Consider the following 20,481-nt stretch of genomic DNA (forward strand, 5'->3'; position numbering starts at 1 on the left):
GATGACAGCGAATGCATACATCATGGAGCCAAATACGGAAAAAGTGGAAGGACGTCTCCGGACCCTTCAACCAGTCGCTCAGTTTCGGATGGGAAACGGACGGTCTACGTGGCCATATTTACACCGACCAGGCCAACTCAACGGTTGTTATTGCCCTTAAGGGGACCTCTGCTGCCTTATTTGACGGTGAAGAAACCACAACCAATGACAAAATCAATGATAATTTATTTTTCAGCTGTTGTTGCGGCCAGGGAGGGCAGTATTTCTGGCGTCAGGTTTGCGACTGTTACTCATCCACATATACCTGCAATTCAACTTGTCTGGTTTCCGCCCTTGTTAACGAGAATCGTTACTATCGGGCTTCCCTCGACCTGTATGCCAATGTGACGGAAATCTACCCCAATTCAACCATATGGCTCGCTGGCCATTCCCTTGGAGGTGCGGTATCGAGTCTCTTAGGTTTAACCTACGGGCTGCCGGTTGTAACGTTCGAGGGAGTTCCCGAAGCGTTGCCCGCTTCTCGGCTGGGTCTTCCAGTCCCTCCAGGAACTGATCCTGCTACCCCTCAGATGCGCAAATATACCGGTGCTTACCACTTTGGCCATACTGCCGATCCAGTATACATGGGCAGCTGTAACGGAGCAACTTCCTTTTGTACCCTGGCGGGATACGCCATGGAATCAGCCTGCCATACTGGGCAGAGATGTGTATATGACACGGTTGAAGATCTAGGGTGGCGTGTGGGCATCGGAACACACAGAATTCTTAACGTGATTAACGACGTCATTGAGAAATATGATACCGTGCCAATCTGTGCTCCGGATACAGCCTGTCGCGACTGTTCCTTATGGAAATTTTTCAAGGACAATGGCTCACATCCGACTTCATCCAGCAGTTCAACGACGACGCCAATACGAACGCGGACATCAACTTGCCAAACACCTGGGTGGTGGGGATGTCTTGATAAAACGACAACAACGACTCCTACCTTGACTACAGATACGTCAACGACCACCACTACCACCAGCACTTGCAAAACACCAGGATGGTTCGGCTGTAAAGACCCCACAACCACGTCTTCCAATCCTTCGGCCACACCTACTCCAACTGCAACCATCACCTCCGCCCCAAGCACGTCTGCTTCAGGAACCACGACTTGTCAAAGTCCCGGGTGGTTTGGCGGGTGCAATGATCCTCCTTCTACTGCAACAACTTCAACAAGATCCTCCAATTCTTCAAGAGAAGCCACCTGCACCGACCCTGGCTTCTTTTGGGGCTGTTGGCACACCATTACATCATCTTCAACTACAGCCCAGGCAAGTTCTGCTTCGTATTCGCCGCTAACGAAAGCTTAGCGCGTCGTTTCTTAAACACACTGGAGGGTTCGAATTTAGGTATAGATCTCGAATGGGGCTATATCATTTTCTATAAACCAATTTCTGACGATGTTACGATTTTGCGATCGCGGCCATCCCACTGATCAATTGCATACCATGCTTCCGCCTTGGTTTTAAGGCAGTTTTTGTTTACTTTTTGGAGAGGTTTTGTACTCCGTACCAGGCGAATTCTCAATACAACAAGGGTCTATTTTGCTGCAAATGGCGCTATTTCGGGAGGGATATACATATATCGGAGAGTTCTGGAATATAGGTTATTTTTTATCCCACCTTTAGATTACAATCAATAGACTTTATCTTACATGTGCAGAGTATCAACTGTCTCAGCTATTACTCATATGTGCACACTGGTGGGACGTTCTTGGGGGCACAGTAGTTAACCATAGCCTAGAGTCCTCGGAATCAGTTCAATGAGCATACTCTGTTTTGTCACTCTCTACATAGAACCCAGGAAAGGATCTACGAACAAAATCATCAGCAAATCTATCAACAAAGCAATTTAACTAGGGGAATTTAGTTGATCAATTTATTAGCTAGATAGATCAAAATCAATAGTTCAATGGTGATTCTTGTATGGGATAATTAAGTCCCTTGATCTTGGGCATATGTACTCCGTAACTACACATTACTCTCGGAAGCCACTTTGGATCTTCAGGACCTCTCTAGTTATTGAATTCACAACGGAGGATCAGCGTTCAGCCGGCCCTCTCACTACTAGCTACTTTGTCGACCTGAAGCGAAGATGCGATTTATCCTCCCATTTACCGAATTTATGGATACGAAGCACGGTGTGGAAATTCTCGATCAAGTTTGTCGGGTTGATCTCCCACCACTATTTACGCTAGCGGGATAAAAGCGACATCAAGTCGAGATTTGCGAGTTCCTCACGACGACCTTTGAGCGCTATTGAAGCTTAGCCTTGATAGAAGGGCACTCCCCTGGTTCCCATTGGCACGGTCAGCAAGGACAAGCGAAAGTCCGCCGGGGCACTTCAAGCCTTGATCCACGACCAAAGGTACGTAATATAGCGAACGACCTGTCAAATAACGAGTTAGTGCTGACACTGGCGAAGACCCTGGATGATGTGGAATCATCATTCCTGACGTTCACCTCTCAATTCTCCCAAATGTCAACGAGAAAAAGGACTTTGCCTTGTCTAAAGGGCAAGAAGATGTATATTAGGGGCTTACCTGTCGTCAGTGACTTTGGGCCTTTAAAAAGCCTGAAGCGGGACTTCAAATGGGGTTCATCGCAGCGACTGATAGATCCATGTCTATGCCAGCTTCGTGGATTCTCTGAGTGCTTGAAGAAACCGCCGTGGTTGTCTGGCTCGAGGTTAAGATAACCAGGTTTGGTCGAGCGATTGCTGGATTATTATTTCGACGATGGAGGTCGCATTCATCACCATACACGGCAAGTTGACTCTCGGCGCTAGAACTATTCTACATCAAGTGACTACTCACTAACCAGCAAACCAAGCGGCAGATTCTTCCCAAGAATGTCGAATACGATATGCTTCCGACTCGATCGACGAGCTCCTTGGATATGAGCCGCATGAAGTTACTAACCGGTCGATATGGGACTATCTGTATCCGGACGAGGTTATCGCCGCAAAGGGATTCTACGGACGCGCAGTCCAACAGGGTAGGGTTGCATCTTTGAATCACTTTCGAGCGAGGCACAAAGACGGCCGTTGGGTTTCTTGCGAATGCATATTTACCGTGGTATGCAACACTATTTTTGCGAGAACCATGGTTTGCCAGGGAGGATCACAATGTAAAAGTAAGCGGTTGAGACGGTTCGATCTTAGATATCAGCGGCTAACCAAGCTCCGTTTCATATAAGAACGTGCTGCTGCCGCCTCCTCGGTTCGGAAGCTGTTTTGCCCTCTGCCGTATGAGCCACGTTACCATCAGGCCCACTCCCTCTCCAACAAACTCTTGCGATTTTCAAGCGTTCCCACGGTTGAACCGCGCGCGGCCTTGGTTTTAAATCGATTCACCCGGTCCTCTACTATCGTTTTCGCGACCAGCAACGCCACAGCGGTTCTGGGGTTAGCCCCAGATTGGCTTGTTTCAAGGAGCTTCTATTCTCTCATAGACGAGAGTTATTTGGCCCAAACGGTTCGATGCTTGGAGAACAGCAAGTCGAACGATACAACCGCATATTTGCGCGTTCCGTTACGAGGTCGATTTGAAGAATACGACGAGCTCGGGGTGATCGAAAAGGTGGATGAATTCCTGAATGAAAGAGATTGTCAAGAGGAACACAAGCTTGCGAAATACTGGCCATCCAAAATCAACGATAATCGTGTTTTGGGCCCTCCCAACTTCCCGATAGACAATTTTTATGGGCCGCTTAATACAACATTGGCAAAGAGAGTTTCAGCAAGTATGGAAATCGAAGCAATAATTACCTGCGCGTCAGATGGCATCATTGTTACCATCAGACCGTCTAAGCCAGGAGGTTATAATCCAGCCCATGTCAATGATGCACCAGGTTCACTGAGGGGCAGCGCACCTCCCACACAGGATGAAAACCCGACCAAGGAGCCACCATAAACGCTTGGTGGATCCGAAGATGGCACGCATTTGAACATCGATAAACAGGATTGACGAGCTTGAATTTTAAGTCTTTGAGTCATGCTAGGTAGCTCATGCACAGAGGCTTTCAAGTGCCACTATCACTGGATCATCAAAGGGAATCGTATCATGCAAGGCGGCGTCTTAATCATTCTCAAGATTGGCATTTGCAGACTAGATCATGCTGCCCACATTTCACTTCCTCTTTCGGATGATAGCCCTCGTAGAAAGGGAAAAGGGCCTTAAGGCGTCCTAAAGGGCGATTCGCTGAATAATAATGCAATTATTACTCCGGCAAAGTCCCAGCGTACCGTCTGGCGAGTACAGATATATATAATTGCTCGTCCCACTGCGCAGAATTCTCCGCCGAGATAGCAGGTGCAATACTTTGCAATTGAGTTCGAATGCTCGGTTGATTGGCGACGAGGAGTCAATCTTTATGATTGGTTTCCTTTAAACCCCTCCGGCTCCCATCAGATGGCGTTCTCGCCATTGTCATTGACCGGAACTGGAGCGATGGGAGTGCGCTCGCTAGGGCCCCCGATTGGCCGCGACCCCTCCCGCTGCCCAGATCCCTCCACGCTGCCCGCCTGCCAACCAGAGAGCTGCAAGTGTGCAGGCCGACCTCGCTGCTCAACCGCGAGAGAAGGTGTTCCTGGCCGTCACACAGCACAAAGACATTTAATATTGCAGTCAGCACATGGGGCGTCCGGCGACTCTGACTGATTCTGGGTTTCCTGTCATAAGTCGGGTTGTGGTTGGTTCATCATGTTGGGCTTCAAGCTTCCTGACGTGCGTCCGTACACAGCCTGACCCGGCCACCGAGGCCAACAGAGAAGCTTTTGATGGCCCGCGCAGAAAAACAATATGCAGATCCGTCTTAACTTTGCCAGGGCCGACCATGTGTTGACTTGATAGGATCAAGCTGCGATGCAGCTTCACGTTGTCTCGGAAGCGGGCGTGGGCTCCTGGGGTTATCGTACTCCATTACCAAATACATAATTTGGATGCTACTCCTCAACCCGCTGTCGCTTTTTTGTGACTTTTGTCCTGCAAGCTTTCCTGGTATCTCTGTTGGCAATCAGTCCGGCCTTGACATCCTGTCTGGTCTGCTCCAGTGACGGTCATGTCCATCATCGACGGATTGGCTGGCGTATCAGGCCTGCGCGGCCCTGATATTTTATACGTCAAGCTTGCTGGCTCGTGTTTCTTGTTCCTGGGTTTTGTTCTACTGATATTCGTCCTTCGGCTCCGTCCCTTGAAGGTAGATCCCAATAGCAGCTTACTGTCGTATGCCACCTTTTTTTATGCCAATTTCATCAAACCGTTCAACCTTCAGGAGGGCAGAGGTCAGAAACATGCATTGGAAAGCTTCTATTCAACGCAGGTACGCCGGAGCGTAAACCAGGATGGGGAAGTTGGAAACGCGCTTAACATCTATTCAGGCCAGTGTCTATGATGCGACTCGCAAACGACTCCTTAAGGGGAGAGAGTCCATGCTCAGCCTGCTAGCCGCTCAGTTGGAGTTCCAAAAAGGCCAGGCTCACCGTCGAAGAGGCCTGATCTGGGTGGATGTAAGTTACACCATTTCAAACTCGCGCCAGAAAAAGTTCTATTTACTTATCACGATGAAAATAGATCGGCGGCGGAACTGGGTATGCTTAAAGTAGCCTAACATCGAGAGCCTATTTAACGATTTCCGCCATTAGGTACAACATCGAGGCCATGGCTTCATTCGTACCGGTTGATACTTTTTTCAGCCATATATATTTAGTCGACCTATCCCCGTCCTTGTGTGAAGTTGCGCGGCAAAGGTTCTCCCGGCTGGGTTGGAAAAACGTATCCGTGGTCTGCCAGGATGCACGAGAGTTCCGTCTGCCTAACGTTAGAAATGGCAACAAAAATCTGTCAACTACTGAGCAGGCCGATCTGGTAACTATGAGTTACAGCTTGTCAATGATTCCTGGTGCGTTTTCAGAACGCCAATCGAAATGGCGAGAACGTTTTCTAAACATTAGGCCCTCATTAGATTATTACAGCGTTGTCGATTCATTGGTCTCATTGCTAAGTCCTTCAGGAATTTTGGGCGTCTGCGATTTCTATGGTGAGACCTCCTTCGCTACTTGCGACGCCCCCACCTAATGATTGCGAAGTACAAAGCATAGTTGATGTGGCGGCTCGAAATTATACCGGAGGTGCATTCAATCGCCACGTCAATTGGCTCGGAAGAGTATTCTGGCGGGCTTGGTTTGATGTCGACCGTGTTGGGCTGGAGCCAGCACGCCGTGACTATCTCGAATACCGGTTTGGAACAATTATATCCTCAAGCCAGAGGAACTATTTTCTGGGTGGTATTCCGTACTACATCTTCCTTGGGTGCCCTAAAGAAAATCCAGGGAACCGCGAGGTTTTGGCTAGGCTGGATGCTGCTTTCACAGAATCTCCCTACCTTTCACCAGCGAATCACCGTCGACAATTATCCAAAGCAGTGGCGCAAAGCGGTTCTGAAATAAGATCCAAGGCATACGAAGCTGCGATCGTCAATCTAAGCTCTAACTTACCGCTGCCTTCAACCTTCTACCAACATCACTATTGGAGAATATGGTACGACGAACTCCATCCTAAGCACACTCAATTCAATAACGAATATATCTATGCGTTCACATGGGAAGACCCTCGTGTTGACCATCAACTCTTGAGTATCAATAACGAGGATGTGATTCTGGCAATATCAAGCGCCGGGGACAACATTCTTGACTACTTGCAGTACAGTCCGCGGAAAATCCATGCCGTCGATCTCAATCCAAACCAGAACCATTTACTGGAGCTCAAGGTTGCAAGTTTCACAGCCTTGAGCTACCTTGATGTCTGGAAAATGTTTGGGGAAGGAAAACACCCTCAGTTTAGAGAGCTTCTACTTTCGAAACTCAGCCCCCATCTCTCCAGCCAAGCTTTTCAATTCTGGCTAGATCACAGTGACATTTTTACTTCCACCTCTGGAAAAGGCTTATATGAAACTGGCGGATCACGTCATGCTCTCAAGATGGTCCGTTATCTCTCCAAAATTTTTGGATTGGACACAGAGATCAAACGACTTTGCGAGGCACAGACCCTAGATGAACAACGCGAAATATGGCCGGGGATTCGGAAGATTCTACTTAGCAAGGCTTTGCATTGGGCTGTTGTCGGAACCGAATGGTTTGCTTGGAAAGCTGCAGGGGTTCCCCCGCCACAGAGGAATATGATAATCACCGATTTTATGGTAAGACATGGTCTCTCTGGCGGAGTGAAAAAGCCATCAGATGTCAGCGGTGAGGCGATATGGCAATATGTTGTCGATACTCTTGATCCCGTTGTCAATGACACCTTGCTGAGCAATGACAATTACTTCTATTTTCTGTGCCTTCAGGGCAAGTATTCAAGAAGGTATGCATCCCCCCTTTCTCACTGAAAACATCCTACTAACAAGCTCAGGTGTCATCCAAGTTACTTGACGCCTAAAGCTCATGTGAAGCTTTCTACTCCAGGGGCTTTTGACGGCCTACGCATACACACGGATGAAATCAACGAGGTCATCGCAAGGATAACGCCGGGGACTCTGACCATCGCAGTGGTAAGGGCGCATATTCCTTTTCTTTGACGAACTAAATCTCCTGACTTAGCACTAGATCATGGATTCGATGGATTGGTTTGACCCAGAGGGCACCGCAGCAGCCACACAGGCAAGAGCCTTTAACCACGTTCTCAAAATGGATGGCCGTATTCTATTACGATCTGCGTCAATTCAGCCTTGGTATATTAAGACCTTTGAATCTCATGGCTTTTCGGCTCGCCGTGTGGGGGCCAGATTTCCAGGATGTTGTATCGATCGGTGAGTCTGCTTTCTGCCGCTGATGAAAGGAGTATTCTAACAATCAGGATGCAGGGTGAACATGTATGCCTCAACATGGATCGTCACGAAAATCACTGAACTGAGCCCAATTTCCACTGAGTCGAGCATGCCGTTGACACGCGAAAGAACTGTGAGCGACTCTTCCAGCAGCGTCGTTGACCTTCAGATTTGAATTTCAACTCTCTGCTCCTCCGCCAAAATCACTTGGAGAGTTTACTACGTTTTCGTGACCGGAGCCTCTTGAGAACCGAAAGCGATCTGCTGTACCCTGAGTCTCATTTGCTTGAGCTAACCTGGAGTCTGCCAGCGTATTTAACTGGATATTATTATCATGCTCTAGGGCTAAACCTTTCCTTCTTCTTCCAGATGAAACTTGCTGGGCTCACGAAAACTGGCCGCGGGTTTATTTCCAGATATATCAAACGAGAAAAGAAGGATTTATCTTAGAAAATCCTGTTATTTAGAGCTCTAACTCCAATCAAAATTTCTGCAAATTCAACGAAATATTGTGGTTAACATTGCCCATTGATGCACACTATTTTAGGAGGGCTTGCAGGTAGTTAACTTAGTTAATCGCGTTGGTGAGAGCGGCGAGGTGGACTTCGCTGTCGACTAAACCGAGTATTCCTTTATATAACTGGGCCGTCTATCACATAACTAGTCCCGTGAGAAGAAGATAGAGTGTAGCATCCAATCGGGCCACAACGAGCACAAATGGCATCCGGGATTCCGGGGCATGTATCCTGATTCAACACCCCGGTAGCTGCGGCGTCCCTTTCTTGCCTAGTTGCCTCGCATCCGATGGAGACATCGGTGAACCCGATTAGTCCTCCGATGAGCTTACCCCAACCACATGTAACCAGGCGCACCATCTTGAACATTCTCTCTCGGATTGTCAACCAGCGCAAGTGGGCTCAGCTCGCGTTCAAAGGTCGTTGGCGAGGGTCGACGGAATCGCCGTTGCTCGGCGGGGTAGGTAGTTGGGAAATTCTCAACATGCGATTAACTACTTAAAACGCTATCCAGCCCCTCAGTCACAGCGGGAAAGGTGAATGTCCACTTTGAACCGATCCAGCTTACTTTATATGCATTGCAGCGAAAATGGCCTCGTTACCTTCCTCCCAATACCAGCTTCTCCCCGCTGAAGTATCCGACGCCGCCGTGATTCATGAGCTAGACACGCTCGCTTTTGGAGCGGAGGAGCTTGCTCAGATCGTCTTCGACGGCCACAATCCAGCCAGCAACTCACTTCGTTTGGAACAAATCAGAAATTCATTGCAAGACCCTGCAGTGACATATACCAAAGTAATGGTGGACGGAAAGCATGTAGCGCAGGCTCAGTGGGTACTCAACCTTGATCCGGACTGGCATTTGAAGGGAGAGCCAGAGGAGAAGAAGAAGGCGAGGATGGAGAACGCAGCGAACCCGGAAGCGTATGGTGAATTCTTTGGCTGGCTGTATGGTGTAAGGAAGAGAAGGATGGGTGGTCAGAAGCATCTTCGTACGTTCAGCCCTTTCTTGCAGGTCCGAAATCTCGTTCTAACATCTTCGTTTTCTACAAGTCCTTGCCTCCCTTGTCACGCACCCAGAATATCAAGGTCGTGGCATTGGATCATTACTATTGAAAGAGGGCCTAGCCGTTGCGGACAAGCACAACATCCCTGCGTGGCTTGAAGCTTCCGCCGCCGGATATCCGCTATACAAGAAATTCGGGTTCGAAGACGTTGAGATATTCGACATGGATTTGACTAAATATGGTGGGAAAACCGTGGCAAGAAGTGTAGCAATGGTTCGGCAGCCTCAAGGCAAATCGGATTAACTAGTCCGCACTCCCATCCTTTCAAGGAGCAGTGTTTTTATTGATGCTGATGCACAGCTGTCGATACTGGTTGAAGATAGGGACAACCCAATCACGCCTCATTTTTGGCGAAATAAATGTCTCAATCGCAGCAAAACCTTTGTATATAAACCGACATCTGAACTCGAAGCTCCTACATAGACAGCTGGTACTATCGAATACGCAACCGAGGTGGTATTCTAGATAGAAAGCCTAGAAATCGACCATCCCTTAACATATTTTTGACGGAGGATTATCTCCAAACTTTCATTCGTTCCGCACAAACTTCATTCCCACTGTATCCGTCATCAGTGTCTTTCACCCTACCTCTATTTAATCTCCAAGTGCCGCTGGCAAACATCCCCCAAAGTTGCGCATCATTCTGGAGGCGCAAGGCCATCATTGTTCAATGGTATCAAAACGCCTCTGACGTCTACAAATTTCATCTGAGATTGGGCCGCTCTCGATCAATATCAACCAAGTCAGGGGTGCTTTGAAGAGTGCAAGATACGAGTAGTTAACTAGCAATTTTGACTTTCATCAACGCTTTTCTTACAATCAAAGGCAGCCTGGAAGAGGCAGCTTGAGGGGTCTTGCCATTGGATACTTATCAGGATTAATTCGAGATTAATAATAATTCTTCGCCGTTGCCCACATATTTTCCAAACGAGCCGGTTTCAAACAAAATGGCATTTTGACTCCAGAATCAAAACCGGCGAACCATGATATCACTCTTCGCCATTGACACTGTTCTGCGGACGAGCCAGCTCGCTGGCGGGGACATAAGAATGGCCATAGCCCCCAGGTTAGAGAGCCTCCGTATACTGCATTGAAATAGATCTTACCGGACAATATCTCTTTTTTACAATAAAATCCCCCATCACTGTATTCATGGCCGGGTCGAGAGATACCACATGGGATCCGAGCGGTCGTCGTGACCAAGCCAGCTGGCAAAATCAGATGCAAAGCGGGACCCAACAGGACTACAACGCCGATGAGGGCATTGGCCATGACCCCATGGCTCCACCACAGAGATCTTCCGGCGCATACGGTTCGGAATATGGCCAGCAACGAGCTTCCATGTTGGGTGGAAGCGGCGGCGCTCAGGGGGAAGGTTGGGGAGGAAGATATCAAGGCGAAGCCACGGAGGCTTATCCTCAGGCAGGCAGCACGCAGGGTGCGTACGGACAGCAAGGCATGAGCGGACAGGAACCGCAGGCGGCCTCGAATATCGGTGAATATGATGAGCAAGAACCTCAGGGGGTGCATAGCACTCAACGCCTGAAGGGGCAGCAACAGCAGGCCGAGGAAGAGCGCAAGCCCAGTGGGTAACCCCCATTTTGCGAGAGGACGGTTATACTTACATGTTTCGCAGGCGGTATTCTTGGTATCGTTAGTAGTATTGGAGAAAGAGCGCAGAGGACTGCGGAAGGGAAGCTTGGACGTGATAAATAAGGCTATGTCTTCCCCAGAAGATATGGGATCTATTGTTGTTGTCGGTTGGGCTATTTTCAGTCGCCTAACCGTATTGTAGCCGTCTGGTAATCATCAAATGGAGATTAAAAGTGGCTTGAGGTGCAGCCCGAAACTAGTATCTAAATGGTCATACTGTTCCATTTTTCACTAGAGTTGCCTGGAATTCAAGAAGCATTGTTATGTACAGTTGCGAAGGATATCTGCCAAAACGAGTTATCAGAGATTATTCGTTCGACCACTCCGGCTTCTTCTTCTCAGCAAATGCAGTCATTCCTATAAAATCTTTAGTAAACCATGGTCGTAAACGTATTGTACGGCCACATACCTATTTTTTGGTCTTTGCTACCAAATAAACCGTGGAAAAGGCGCCTCTCGAAGTCAACGCCCTCTGCCAACGACAGCTCCTGGCTCTTGTTGACAACTTCCTTTGCAGCAACCACCGCGACACGACTATAATTGGCAATAGTGCTGGCAGTGTCTAGAGCAGCAGCGAGCAGTTCATCCTTCCCGCCGTCAACTACCTTGGCCGCGACTCCCCATTCTCCAGCCTCCTTTCCGCTAAAAGTGTTTCCCGTTAAGATTAATTCCATGGCCTTGCTCTTCCCAACTATCTTCGTTAAACGCTGAGAGCCACCGGCACCAGGGATGGTGCCTAATTTAATCTCCGGTTGACCGAAGGTCGCTTTTGATGTGCAGTAGATCATATCACACATTAGGGCGAGTTCGCATCCACCACCGAGGGCATATCCGGAGACTGCTGCAATGACAGGAGTGCGGATTGTGTTAGCTAAATGGGACCAGGACGCAATAAAATTGTTCGAGTATGCAGCAGCGAATGTTAGGGGCGCCATCTCTTTGATATCAGCGCCAGCTACAACCGGTTAGACACAGAACTCTTTCGTCCAATCTTTAGACATGGGCAAGTACCAGCAAAGGCCTTCTCGCTACCAGTGATGATAATGGCACCAATATCTTTATCCTCATCGTATTTTGTTAGTGCATCATTGAGCTCACGGAAAAGAGGGCTGCAGAGAGCGTTTAAAGCCTTCGGTCGATTAAGGGTGACTTAAAAAAAATGTCAGAACGCAACCAGGCCACATAAGTCTGCGTAAAAAAAAGGATCACGTACTCAGTCCAACTCCTGGCTTCGGGGTCGATGCCAATATATACTCGTAAGCTGCTGAAGCAGGGGAAGCTGTGGAAGAGAACCTCGCATTGGCGAGATATGACGTCAATGGAGCGGAGGTTCGAGAGGCAACAAGCCTCGCACATCGTCTTGAAAACATTGTAATATAGAATTGTAGCCTTGGGTATAAATTGGCGGATAGAAACACAGGCAATTGATGCTGTCAACAATAATCCAAACAGCTTGTCGGCAACACTTGTTTCGGCGCTGCGGATATCCGAGGCCAACCGCGACTTGGCACTGTCACGGGACTTGTTCCAGCCACACATTATATAATCAAGCCACACTGAAACACTAGACCGTATCGGGTTAGCTTTTGGGCGTACGTGGCTCATGCTCGTAATGTATTATGTAACCATTCAGGAACCATGAAATTATCGCTTTCAGCCTTTCAGGGACAAATAGCCAAGTCTAACGACGTTCTTCGTTTCCTTCAATCTTCGCATTGATACTATTTTAATTTGAATTCCTTCGTCCGTATTTCCTCTTCTTATCTTCGCATCTTTCTGCTAGTCGCTTTTGTGGTCTGGTCAGCAAGGTGGATTTGCTTGAGCATTCATTTTAAGTGTTGCGCCATGGATGTGCCAGAACCGGAGCAAACTCCCTTTACCGCAGTGACGGCTCAAACATCGAAGCTCACAAGGGTAAGCCTTTTCCTTGACAAAGGAGCTTTTATTTCCTTGGAACAGTGTGCTTTGGCGCAGCTTTGCTGCTTGGTTGAACTTTGCTGATTGGAATTCTGCGTGGCAGCAATATCAAGCCTACCTCGATGCATCCACGCCGTTCACTCTCTATCGATGGTTAGGAACAGGCGCCATTCTTATTTTGTTCTTTTTGAGAATTGTTCTCGCTCAAGGATGGTATATCGGTATGCAACTCTGACGTTCGTTCTGTGGTGACTCTAGCTAATCGCGGATATGATGGCACAGTTGCTTATACCTTAGGCATCTACCTTCTTAATCTTTTCCTCGCTTTTCTCCAACCGAAATTCGACCCATCTCTTACCCAGGACGAAGGTCTAGAAGATGGCGATACCCAGGGACTTCCGACGAAACAAGATGACGAGTTTCGCCCTTTCATCCGGCGATTACCCGAGTTCAAATTCTGGCATTCGGCGACAAGAGCCATCACTATCGCCTTTCTGTGCTCGTGGTCGGAAATTTTCAATGTTCCCGTTTTCTGGCCAATCTTGGTGGTTTATTGGCTGGTCCTCTTCAGTTTGACGAGTAAGTTTTACCTCGGCATCCCGCATGGAGATGATACACGCATTGGGCGCTTTGCTGATAAAGCCTATAACAGTGCGACGACAAATTCAACACATGATTAAATATCGTTATGTTCCTTTCTCTTTCGGCAAAACGAGATATGGGCGCAGTTAAATGCTGCGGAAAATTTTACCACAGAATTAATTGGCTTTTACGGAAGAAGCGACCCTCTTTATTTCGATCCGGGGTCCGGTTGTCGATCCTACTGTTTTGGTACTGGTTGAGATGCACGTATTATGATTTTCGATTCGGTCTGGGCAACTGTCGAGACAAAATAAATGGAGAACCCTCTTTCACCTTCAGGCTCAGACGGAGCCTTGTTGTATGTACAATATCTTCCATTCCTGCTGTGTCGCACCTGAGCAAGCGTCTCAGATCCTTGGACGGGTACTTTCCTGTTACTATACTTCATAGTTCTTTTTATCCTTTTAATCCCTTCCCTCTGGTGATAGGGAGTGTTAATCATTCTTAATTTCTCTTCCCTGTTTCCCCTTTCTAAACAAGTTTCTAATATATCCTTTTTCCCCCTTTTTTGATGACATCTGTGATAAAAAGACATTGCAGCAACTATCTGCTTTCCAGCCACTGGCAGAGAATGTACCAAGCAGAGGGCCTGCACACCTTCAAAGCTGGGCCTTATGTATTTTTTCTAGATATACCCTTGAGCCATATTTGAAACATTCTCTAGGGAGGCTTTCTTAGCCGGTATGTCAGCTCCTTGACGCTCTAAGCCATGTTGTTCGAAGTTGAAGATCCGGCTTGAAATAATCGCCTTATACCAGTTTCTGACTCTGTCTAGAGCAATGCGTGACCTAGACGGAATTTATCTAATGTTAAAATTTGTTGGGCTTTTGGTGAGAAGGGAATAAGCAGAAAGGCTAGATTATTGTCTCCTGATCATGGGCAATATAGGGGTGATATGCGTCAAGCCCATATCACTTTGGGCTTCATGTCACGAGTCGCGGCCAGAGTATCATTAAACGGCTTGCATTCAAACCACCGATCCTAGATTTCCTCTACTTTGTCCATTCGGAAATGTATCATTCTGCATTGGTGATTTTCTCTCTAGTATATGCGATAGACCAATGCACGGGGAACGGCCGCTAGTCTAAGGGGTTATCACAATTCATTAGATAACCAAAAGGAATCTTTCTCGAAGTATTGTAGAATCTTACCAAACATCTCGCTTCTGATGAGTGTCTGCACACAAAGCCCTAAAAGCCACCATCTTGCAGATCAAAAAGCAAATATACAATTCTGCATGTTGACACATTCAACGCCCCGTTTGTGCCAGCATTCATTCAGTTTCAAACTGATTACCCCATTTTTCGCCCATTATTTTTATATCTACACCTCTCCTCCAAACTCAGTCAGTTTTGCGCCAGAATATCTGAATTTTCACAGGGTCGGTGAGGCCAGTGCTTCTATCCAGGGGTAGCAGCAGCAATGGCGCGTCGCGTCACCAATCTTTTGTCATGGATCGCATTGATCGATATCCTCGTGCTACAACTTTCCACGGTGATGATCCTGGCATATGCACCAAAGCCCGCAATGAAGCTCCGGATTGGAGTGTTCATCCTAGCCTTGTGCCTTGCGATGCATATCCATTGGTCCTTTCCATACACCGACTTGACAATGAACCGTCTGGCGCCAACTGCTTTTTGGTTCCAGGTTCTGCATGTGGGAAACGTATTAGCGATTACAAAGGTTGAATATTTGCAAGAGATGAACTTGAAAATCAAACTGGGGGAGATCAACGAGATATCATTTCGCCCATGGAGTCGCATTGCTTGGGCCTGCGGTATGATTTGGAATGCTCGATGGATTGGAACGCGCTGGCGAGATGATCCAAAGCGTCGAGTTCCCACGAGAAAAAGAGCAAAGCTTCACAGAGCCACAAATGGGAACCATGTCGAATGCAAGAAAGAAGAAACGGGTCGTTGGGAGTTCGTGGTCAAGAAACTGAAGACGGCAATCGCAATGTATTTGGTCATGGATCTTCTTGGGTTGCCGGTAATGCAGACGGGGGTCGATCCGTCGTTCTTTTCTGTGGACAAGCAGTATATCTTTCGCAGAACAAACCACATAACGCTAGAAGAGCTTGGTTTTCGGACCGGGGCGGTGATGGGGTTTGGCCTGACTGCTTTTTCAATGATCACACTTATGAGTAGCCTCCCGGCTGCCGTGATGGTGGGATTGGGCCTCAACGAGCCAGAAGAATGGCCGACACTCTTCGGTCATATTTCGGATGCCTGGTCTATCAGACAGTTCTGGAGGTATGGCAGAACGCTCCCCCACATCACCACCCTGGGCAAGGGGCCCCTGTTAGACATACGTTTGCTAATCGTCGTACAGCGTGGCATGGCACCAATACTTCCGCCGATCTTTCGTATGCTACTCGGAATTCATCGCATACAAAGTGTTGCACATTCCCAAACCGAACAAGATTTTGGCCCGATACGCTCGTGTAATGACGGTTTTCGTAGTATCTGGCCTGCTGCACATTATGACGGACAACGCGCTGGGAATCCCTTTCCGCGAATCAGGAGCCCTGAGTTTTTTTGCAACTCAAGCGCTTGGTATCATGTTCGAAGACGTGGTATTGCTTGTGCACCGTTCAAAGGATGAACAGTTCCACCATGGCCCGAAATCATGGACGTCTAGGTCTCTGGGTTATATCTGGACGGCAGCCTTCATGGTTTGGGCAGCGCCGGTATGGCTTTACCCAATGATGAGATATGCGCCGCCAACCAAACTTAGAACTGTGCCATTTTCAGTGCTCAGTGCCTTATTTGGGTGATATTGGAGGCATTATTGGCCAAAATCGAACCAATATTCACTCTTTTTGGTCTCTATTTGCTAGATCAGGTGGATGAGACCAGTACTAATTCCCACCGACAAGACTGCTGTATTATTAGATACTAATTTGGAGAGGCGGCTAACAGGATCAACAAAAGAAGAGCTGCCGCAGTGTAAAAATAGCTTCTGGCTCGGTGTATCTTTGGCATAGATCAAACACTCGATAATCACGTTTGACAGCCTAACACTCAAGTAGTAGTCGTATAACCATGGCTGTTCACATTAGATTTGTGTTCAGCTTTCAATATAGGCTCTGTGACGCTGGAGCGGTATAAAGTTCAACATCAACTAGCCTTTTTGATCAGCAACCAGGTGCGACCGCATATAAACAAGATGCGACTGCAAAGTGTATCATATTTGTCATTCTTTTGGTAAAACTATGGGACTAATTGAGAAATCAATATTGGGGATTCTGCCATCATGTGCATCAAACAGGGCTGTGAAGGGACAAGTCAAAGAAAAAGCCCGGACTTCATGTCACTGGCAGGAAGCAACATTGGTGCAACATCTAGTCTCTTAAAGGTGTGATTGTGGTTTTGGTCTTGTGACCAAAGGCTCTGTGGCCTTCTCGATGCGAGCACCCAGGTCTGGATTTACGCGGCTGAACATGCCATAAGTGCGCTTACGAACGGTTTCATGTGCATTGCACAGATGTACAGAGACGTTGTGAACAAAGTTATCCTGTTGGCCAGGCTGGCGGCCGAGCACCTTCCAGAGCCCGTCGGCCTGCACATAGTCTTCATCGGTAACGGGGATCTGCTCAGCGAGGACTGCACCCGCCCACTTCTCATGCTCCTGGCTTGCCTTGACTGGGCTATGCTGTAAGCGACGGAAGGTAGAAGGGTAGTTTGGATTTGCGCCATAATTTCCATTGACAACCATGGCACCATCGCGTTGGTAAGGACTGAAGGCGCGGAGTGGGCAATTTACGGGGATTTGCTGGTAGTTGGTGCCCAGGCGATGACGGTGAGTATCTGGGTAGGAGAACAGACGAGATTGCAAAACAGGGTCTGCGGAGGGTTCGACACCGGGGACTAAGTGCGACGGGGAGAACGCAGCTTGTTCGATTTCGGCGAAATAATTTTGTGGATTCTTATTCAGAGTCAAGCGACCAAAGCGTCGGAGTGGAACTTCGCCCTGAGGCCAGACTTTGGTCAAGTCGAAAACGTTCCAACGGAACTTCTCGGCCTGCTCGGGGCTCAACACCTGGACATAGCAGGTCCAGGATGGACATTCGCCCTTCTCGATGGCATTGAATAGATCTTCCGTGTGCCAATCAGGGTTTTCCGCAGTCAATTTTTGTGCATCCTCATTATTGAAGGTCTTGCTTCCCTGGTCGGTCTTCATATGGATTTGGACATAGTTAAAGGTGCCATCGGGCTTAACCCATTTATAAGTGTGGCCGGAGTAGCCGTTCATATGGCGGTACGAGTAAGGAGTGCCCCTGTCACTGAATAGATGCATAACTTGATGGATCGCTTCCTGATGCGTCGACAGGTAGTCCCAGAACATGGTTGCGTCCTTCAGGTTCGTTTGGGGGTTTCTTTTCTGGGTGTGGATGAAAAGTGGGAATTTAGCAGGGTCACGTAGGAAGAAAACAGGCGTGTTGTTGAACACCCAGTCCCAGTTCCCTTCCTCGGTGTAAAATTTGACGGCGAAACCACGGGGGTCCCGGGCGCTGTCAGCAGAGCCTTTCTCTCCCCCGACGGTTGAGAAGCGAGTCATAAGTTTGGTTTTCTTCCCTACGCCCCTCAACATGTCGACAGTGGTCTATCCGCGACATTAGCACGTCCGTCTGCTTATTTAATTCAAGCAAGGAACTCACAATGTCGCTAATGTCATCAGTGACCTCGAATTCGCCGTATGCTCCAGCGCCTTTGGCATGGACCACACGTTCTGGGATTCTCTCCCGGTCGAAATGGGCAAGCAGGTCAATGAGATGGAAATCCTGGAGCAGCAGAGGGCCATTCTTGCCAACCCGTTGGGCGGCTTCGGGGTCCATAACCTAAATGGCAGCAGTTAATACCCCTATCTAGGGTACATATTTGCAAGCTGATCAAACTCACTGGACAGCCCTGTGATGTGGTATAGACCGGAACCTCATCGTAACGGTAGGTATCTACATGAGGAGCATGAGTCGCTGCTGGGACTGGAGATTGAGGAAGCGGGTTTACTTACCAGGCTTGGTCTTGTCCTCACCCATTTTGACGGTGTTAAGGATCCCGGATCACGGAAGGCTAGACTTTACAACGACTAGTGATGGATGATAGTTTCAAACGAGGGCAGAGAGAGAGAGAGAGAGCGTCAAAGTTTTACGGGAGAAGGGCGGAAGAGGGGGATGGATTGATATTTAAGCTGGCGCAAGCCATCCTCCGCAGTTGCTGCTCGACGGTTGGGGGTAAGTGGGGCAGCAGGCGTGCGGGGAGACGTAACTAATCGCAGAGAGCTGTGGCTGCAGTTCAACCGCGAGGACCTTTCGAGGTTGAGCAACATCCTGCTGCAGGATACGTGTCAAATGCCCTGTGACGGAAGTGACACATCACCTCGCGGTTTCTTGTCCGTGACTGCTCGGGTCTGGAGATCCCCGTTCCCTTGAGATATACAGCCCAGACGGAAGATAAATATAATGCTCGCCCTGGACAACCTCGCCTTTTGTTGCGCAGCTCCAGAGCTCCAGAGCCGAACGGCCGGCTATCAAGGTCAGTGCTTGCCGAGAACAGCAGCTGGCTCCCGGTTCTCCGCTTTTCTGGCAATTGGTGACCAATCAAAGGAGGCAAAATCGTCAGACCGCCGGCTTCACTCCTGGCGGCAGAATAACGCGTGCTCATTGGGTCCAGCTGGCCAACTCTGATCGGGGCAAGATCGTCCGTCGCACCGCGCTTTCCCTTTTCATGCAACGAGATGCTTGGCATGCATACTGACTAATCGGGGTCCGGCTGGTTCTGGAACAACCGTCGAAGCCGCGGGAACGCTTTTGTCGCGTTAATCGACGCGTCACGATTGGGGAGCGAAGAACCATCCGGGAGATTCTGTTGAGTGTTTGATTTCTTGCTCTTGTGAACAGAAGCCTGCTGGCAGAGAAGCATCTGGGGTGACACGAAGGATGGAGTTTGCTGCCCTCAACTAATCTTATCGCGGGCTGGATGGGGATCTCGTCGAAAGCCTCGACTTCATGATATCCGCAACCCCGTTATCTGGCGAATCAGCTAATATCCCAAAGGGACGTTGAAAGCCCATCACGCTCATCCTAGAAATAAGTTACAGCTTCAGATGCAAGCAGCGCGTTGTTGCTTGCTAGAAACCAGCCTCATTCCTTCCTTGACTACCTCCGTTGATAACGGGTAGCTCAACATATTATACCATGGTTCTATGTGCTGTCATGACGCGAGTTGTGAGCTGTACTCTCTTGGATAGTCCTGCTGAGTAATAGTTACAATTACTACCCGGCTCAACCGATAGGTAGTTTATACCCGCTGCTTGCCTATATCCTCTGCTGCTCGTCCAGCAACCCTGCACGTCACCCCTAGATGTCTCAATCCCAACTCTAGGCTTTCCGTTACGTCGATCCAAAACCCCACAATGGTTTCCAAAACGGACAGGTATTCGTCGAGGATGAGCTTGCAGTCACCTAGTATGCTGATACAAGTTATCATTAGAATCACCCCCTCGCTACCTGACAGGCCAAGGCCCTGGAAATACATCAAAATACTCACTCTCACTCTCTCTTGTTTCTTTCTAGGCGGGGCATTCTGGGGTTTCTTGCTCACCGCCGTGACTGGCTTGCTAGTACTGCTAGCAGTCTTGATTATGGGTGCTGAAGTTACCCTCTCAACATTGAACCTCGTTCATGGCGGTCTTGAGATTTGGGCTGTCCTCTGGGCTTCCATTTTCGTGCTCAGCTGCGTTGCAGAACTCGTGATCTTTATCGGGTGGCTTCTGTTACGCCTGTTTAAACGTGGCAACCAGAAATACCGCTCGCCAGTGATT

General features: G+C 48.5%; 9 protein-coding genes across 9 annotated transcripts; 7 read left to right on the forward strand and 2 right to left on the reverse strand.

The window, feature by feature from the left end:
• Positions 1 to 11: 11 nt before the first annotated feature.
• On the forward strand, positions 12 to 1,355 carry UREG_01578 (uncharacterized protein; the record flags this gene model as incomplete). The annotated part of the gene is made up of 1 exon (XM_002542016.1): positions 12 to 1,355. The coding sequence occupies one exon, from the start codon at positions 12 to 14 to the stop codon at positions 1,353 to 1,355; it is 1,344 nt and encodes a 447-aa protein (XP_002542062.1).
• Positions 1,356 to 3,148: 1,793 nt separating this feature from the next.
• Positions 3,149 to 3,958, forward strand: UREG_01579 (uncharacterized protein; the record flags this gene model as incomplete). The annotated part of the gene is made up of 2 exons (XM_002542017.1): positions 3,149 to 3,179; positions 3,243 to 3,958. 2 exons carry the CDS (start codon positions 3,149 to 3,151, stop codon positions 3,956 to 3,958), a joined length of 747 nt encoding a protein of 248 aa, XP_002542063.1.
• A 2,122-nt stretch (positions 3,959 to 6,080) lies between these two features.
• Positions 6,081 to 8,043, forward strand: UREG_01580 (uncharacterized protein; the record flags this gene model as incomplete). The annotated part of the gene is made up of 4 exons (XM_002542018.1): positions 6,081 to 7,405; positions 7,454 to 7,592; positions 7,648 to 7,850; positions 7,905 to 8,043. The coding sequence occupies 4 exons, from the start codon at positions 6,081 to 6,083 to the stop codon at positions 8,041 to 8,043; spliced, it is 1,806 nt and encodes a 601-aa protein (XP_002542064.1).
• Positions 8,044 to 8,972: 929 nt separating this feature from the next.
• UREG_01581 (uncharacterized protein) lies at positions 8,973 to 9,690 on the forward strand (the record flags this gene model as incomplete). Its single annotated transcript, XM_002542019.1, has 2 exons — positions 8,973 to 9,372; positions 9,434 to 9,690. The coding sequence occupies 2 exons, from the start codon at positions 8,973 to 8,975 to the stop codon at positions 9,688 to 9,690; spliced, it is 657 nt and encodes a 218-aa protein (XP_002542065.1).
• A 909-nt stretch (positions 9,691 to 10,599) lies between these two features.
• On the forward strand, positions 10,600 to 11,163 carry UREG_01582 (uncharacterized protein; the record flags this gene model as incomplete). The annotated part of the gene is made up of 2 exons (XM_002542020.1): positions 10,600 to 11,032; positions 11,084 to 11,163. 2 exons carry the CDS (start codon positions 10,600 to 10,602, stop codon positions 11,161 to 11,163), a joined length of 513 nt encoding a protein of 170 aa, XP_002542066.1.
• A 305-nt stretch (positions 11,164 to 11,468) lies between these two features.
• On the reverse strand, positions 11,469 to 12,470 carry UREG_01583 (enoyl-CoA hydratase; the record flags this gene model as incomplete). Its single annotated transcript, XM_002542021.1, has 3 exons — positions 11,469 to 12,055; positions 12,112 to 12,249; positions 12,314 to 12,470. The coding sequence occupies 3 exons, from the start codon at positions 12,468 to 12,470 to the stop codon at positions 11,469 to 11,471; spliced, it is 882 nt and encodes a 293-aa protein (XP_002542067.1).
• A 475-nt stretch (positions 12,471 to 12,945) lies between these two features.
• UREG_01584 (protein rer1) lies at positions 12,946 to 13,697 on the forward strand (the record flags this gene model as incomplete). Its single annotated transcript, XM_002542022.1, has 3 exons — positions 12,946 to 13,014; positions 13,121 to 13,238; positions 13,276 to 13,697. The coding sequence occupies 3 exons, from the start codon at positions 12,946 to 12,948 to the stop codon at positions 13,695 to 13,697; spliced, it is 609 nt and encodes a 202-aa protein (XP_002542068.1).
• A 1,384-nt stretch (positions 13,698 to 15,081) lies between these two features.
• Positions 15,082 to 16,435, forward strand: UREG_01585 (uncharacterized protein; the record flags this gene model as incomplete). Its single annotated transcript, XM_002542023.1, has 2 exons — positions 15,082 to 15,911; positions 15,991 to 16,435. The coding sequence occupies 2 exons, from the start codon at positions 15,082 to 15,084 to the stop codon at positions 16,433 to 16,435; spliced, it is 1,275 nt and encodes a 424-aa protein (XP_002542069.1).
• Positions 16,436 to 17,010: 575 nt separating this feature from the next.
• UREG_01586 (catalase) lies at positions 17,011 to 18,697 on the reverse strand (the record flags this gene model as incomplete). Its single annotated transcript, XM_002542024.1, has 4 exons — positions 17,011 to 18,264; positions 18,320 to 18,499; positions 18,561 to 18,613; positions 18,673 to 18,697. The coding sequence occupies 4 exons, from the start codon at positions 18,695 to 18,697 to the stop codon at positions 17,011 to 17,013; spliced, it is 1,512 nt and encodes a 503-aa protein (XP_002542070.1).
• Between the last annotated feature and the right edge of the window lie 1,784 nt (positions 18,698 to 20,481).

This window comes from Uncinocarpus reesii, genomic scaffold (genome assembly GCF_000003515.1).
Source record: "Uncinocarpus reesii 1704 scaffold_1 genomic scaffold, whole genome shotgun sequence".
In the NCBI taxonomy this organism is placed as follows: Eukaryota; Fungi; Ascomycota; class Eurotiomycetes; order Onygenales; family Onygenaceae; genus Uncinocarpus; species Uncinocarpus reesii.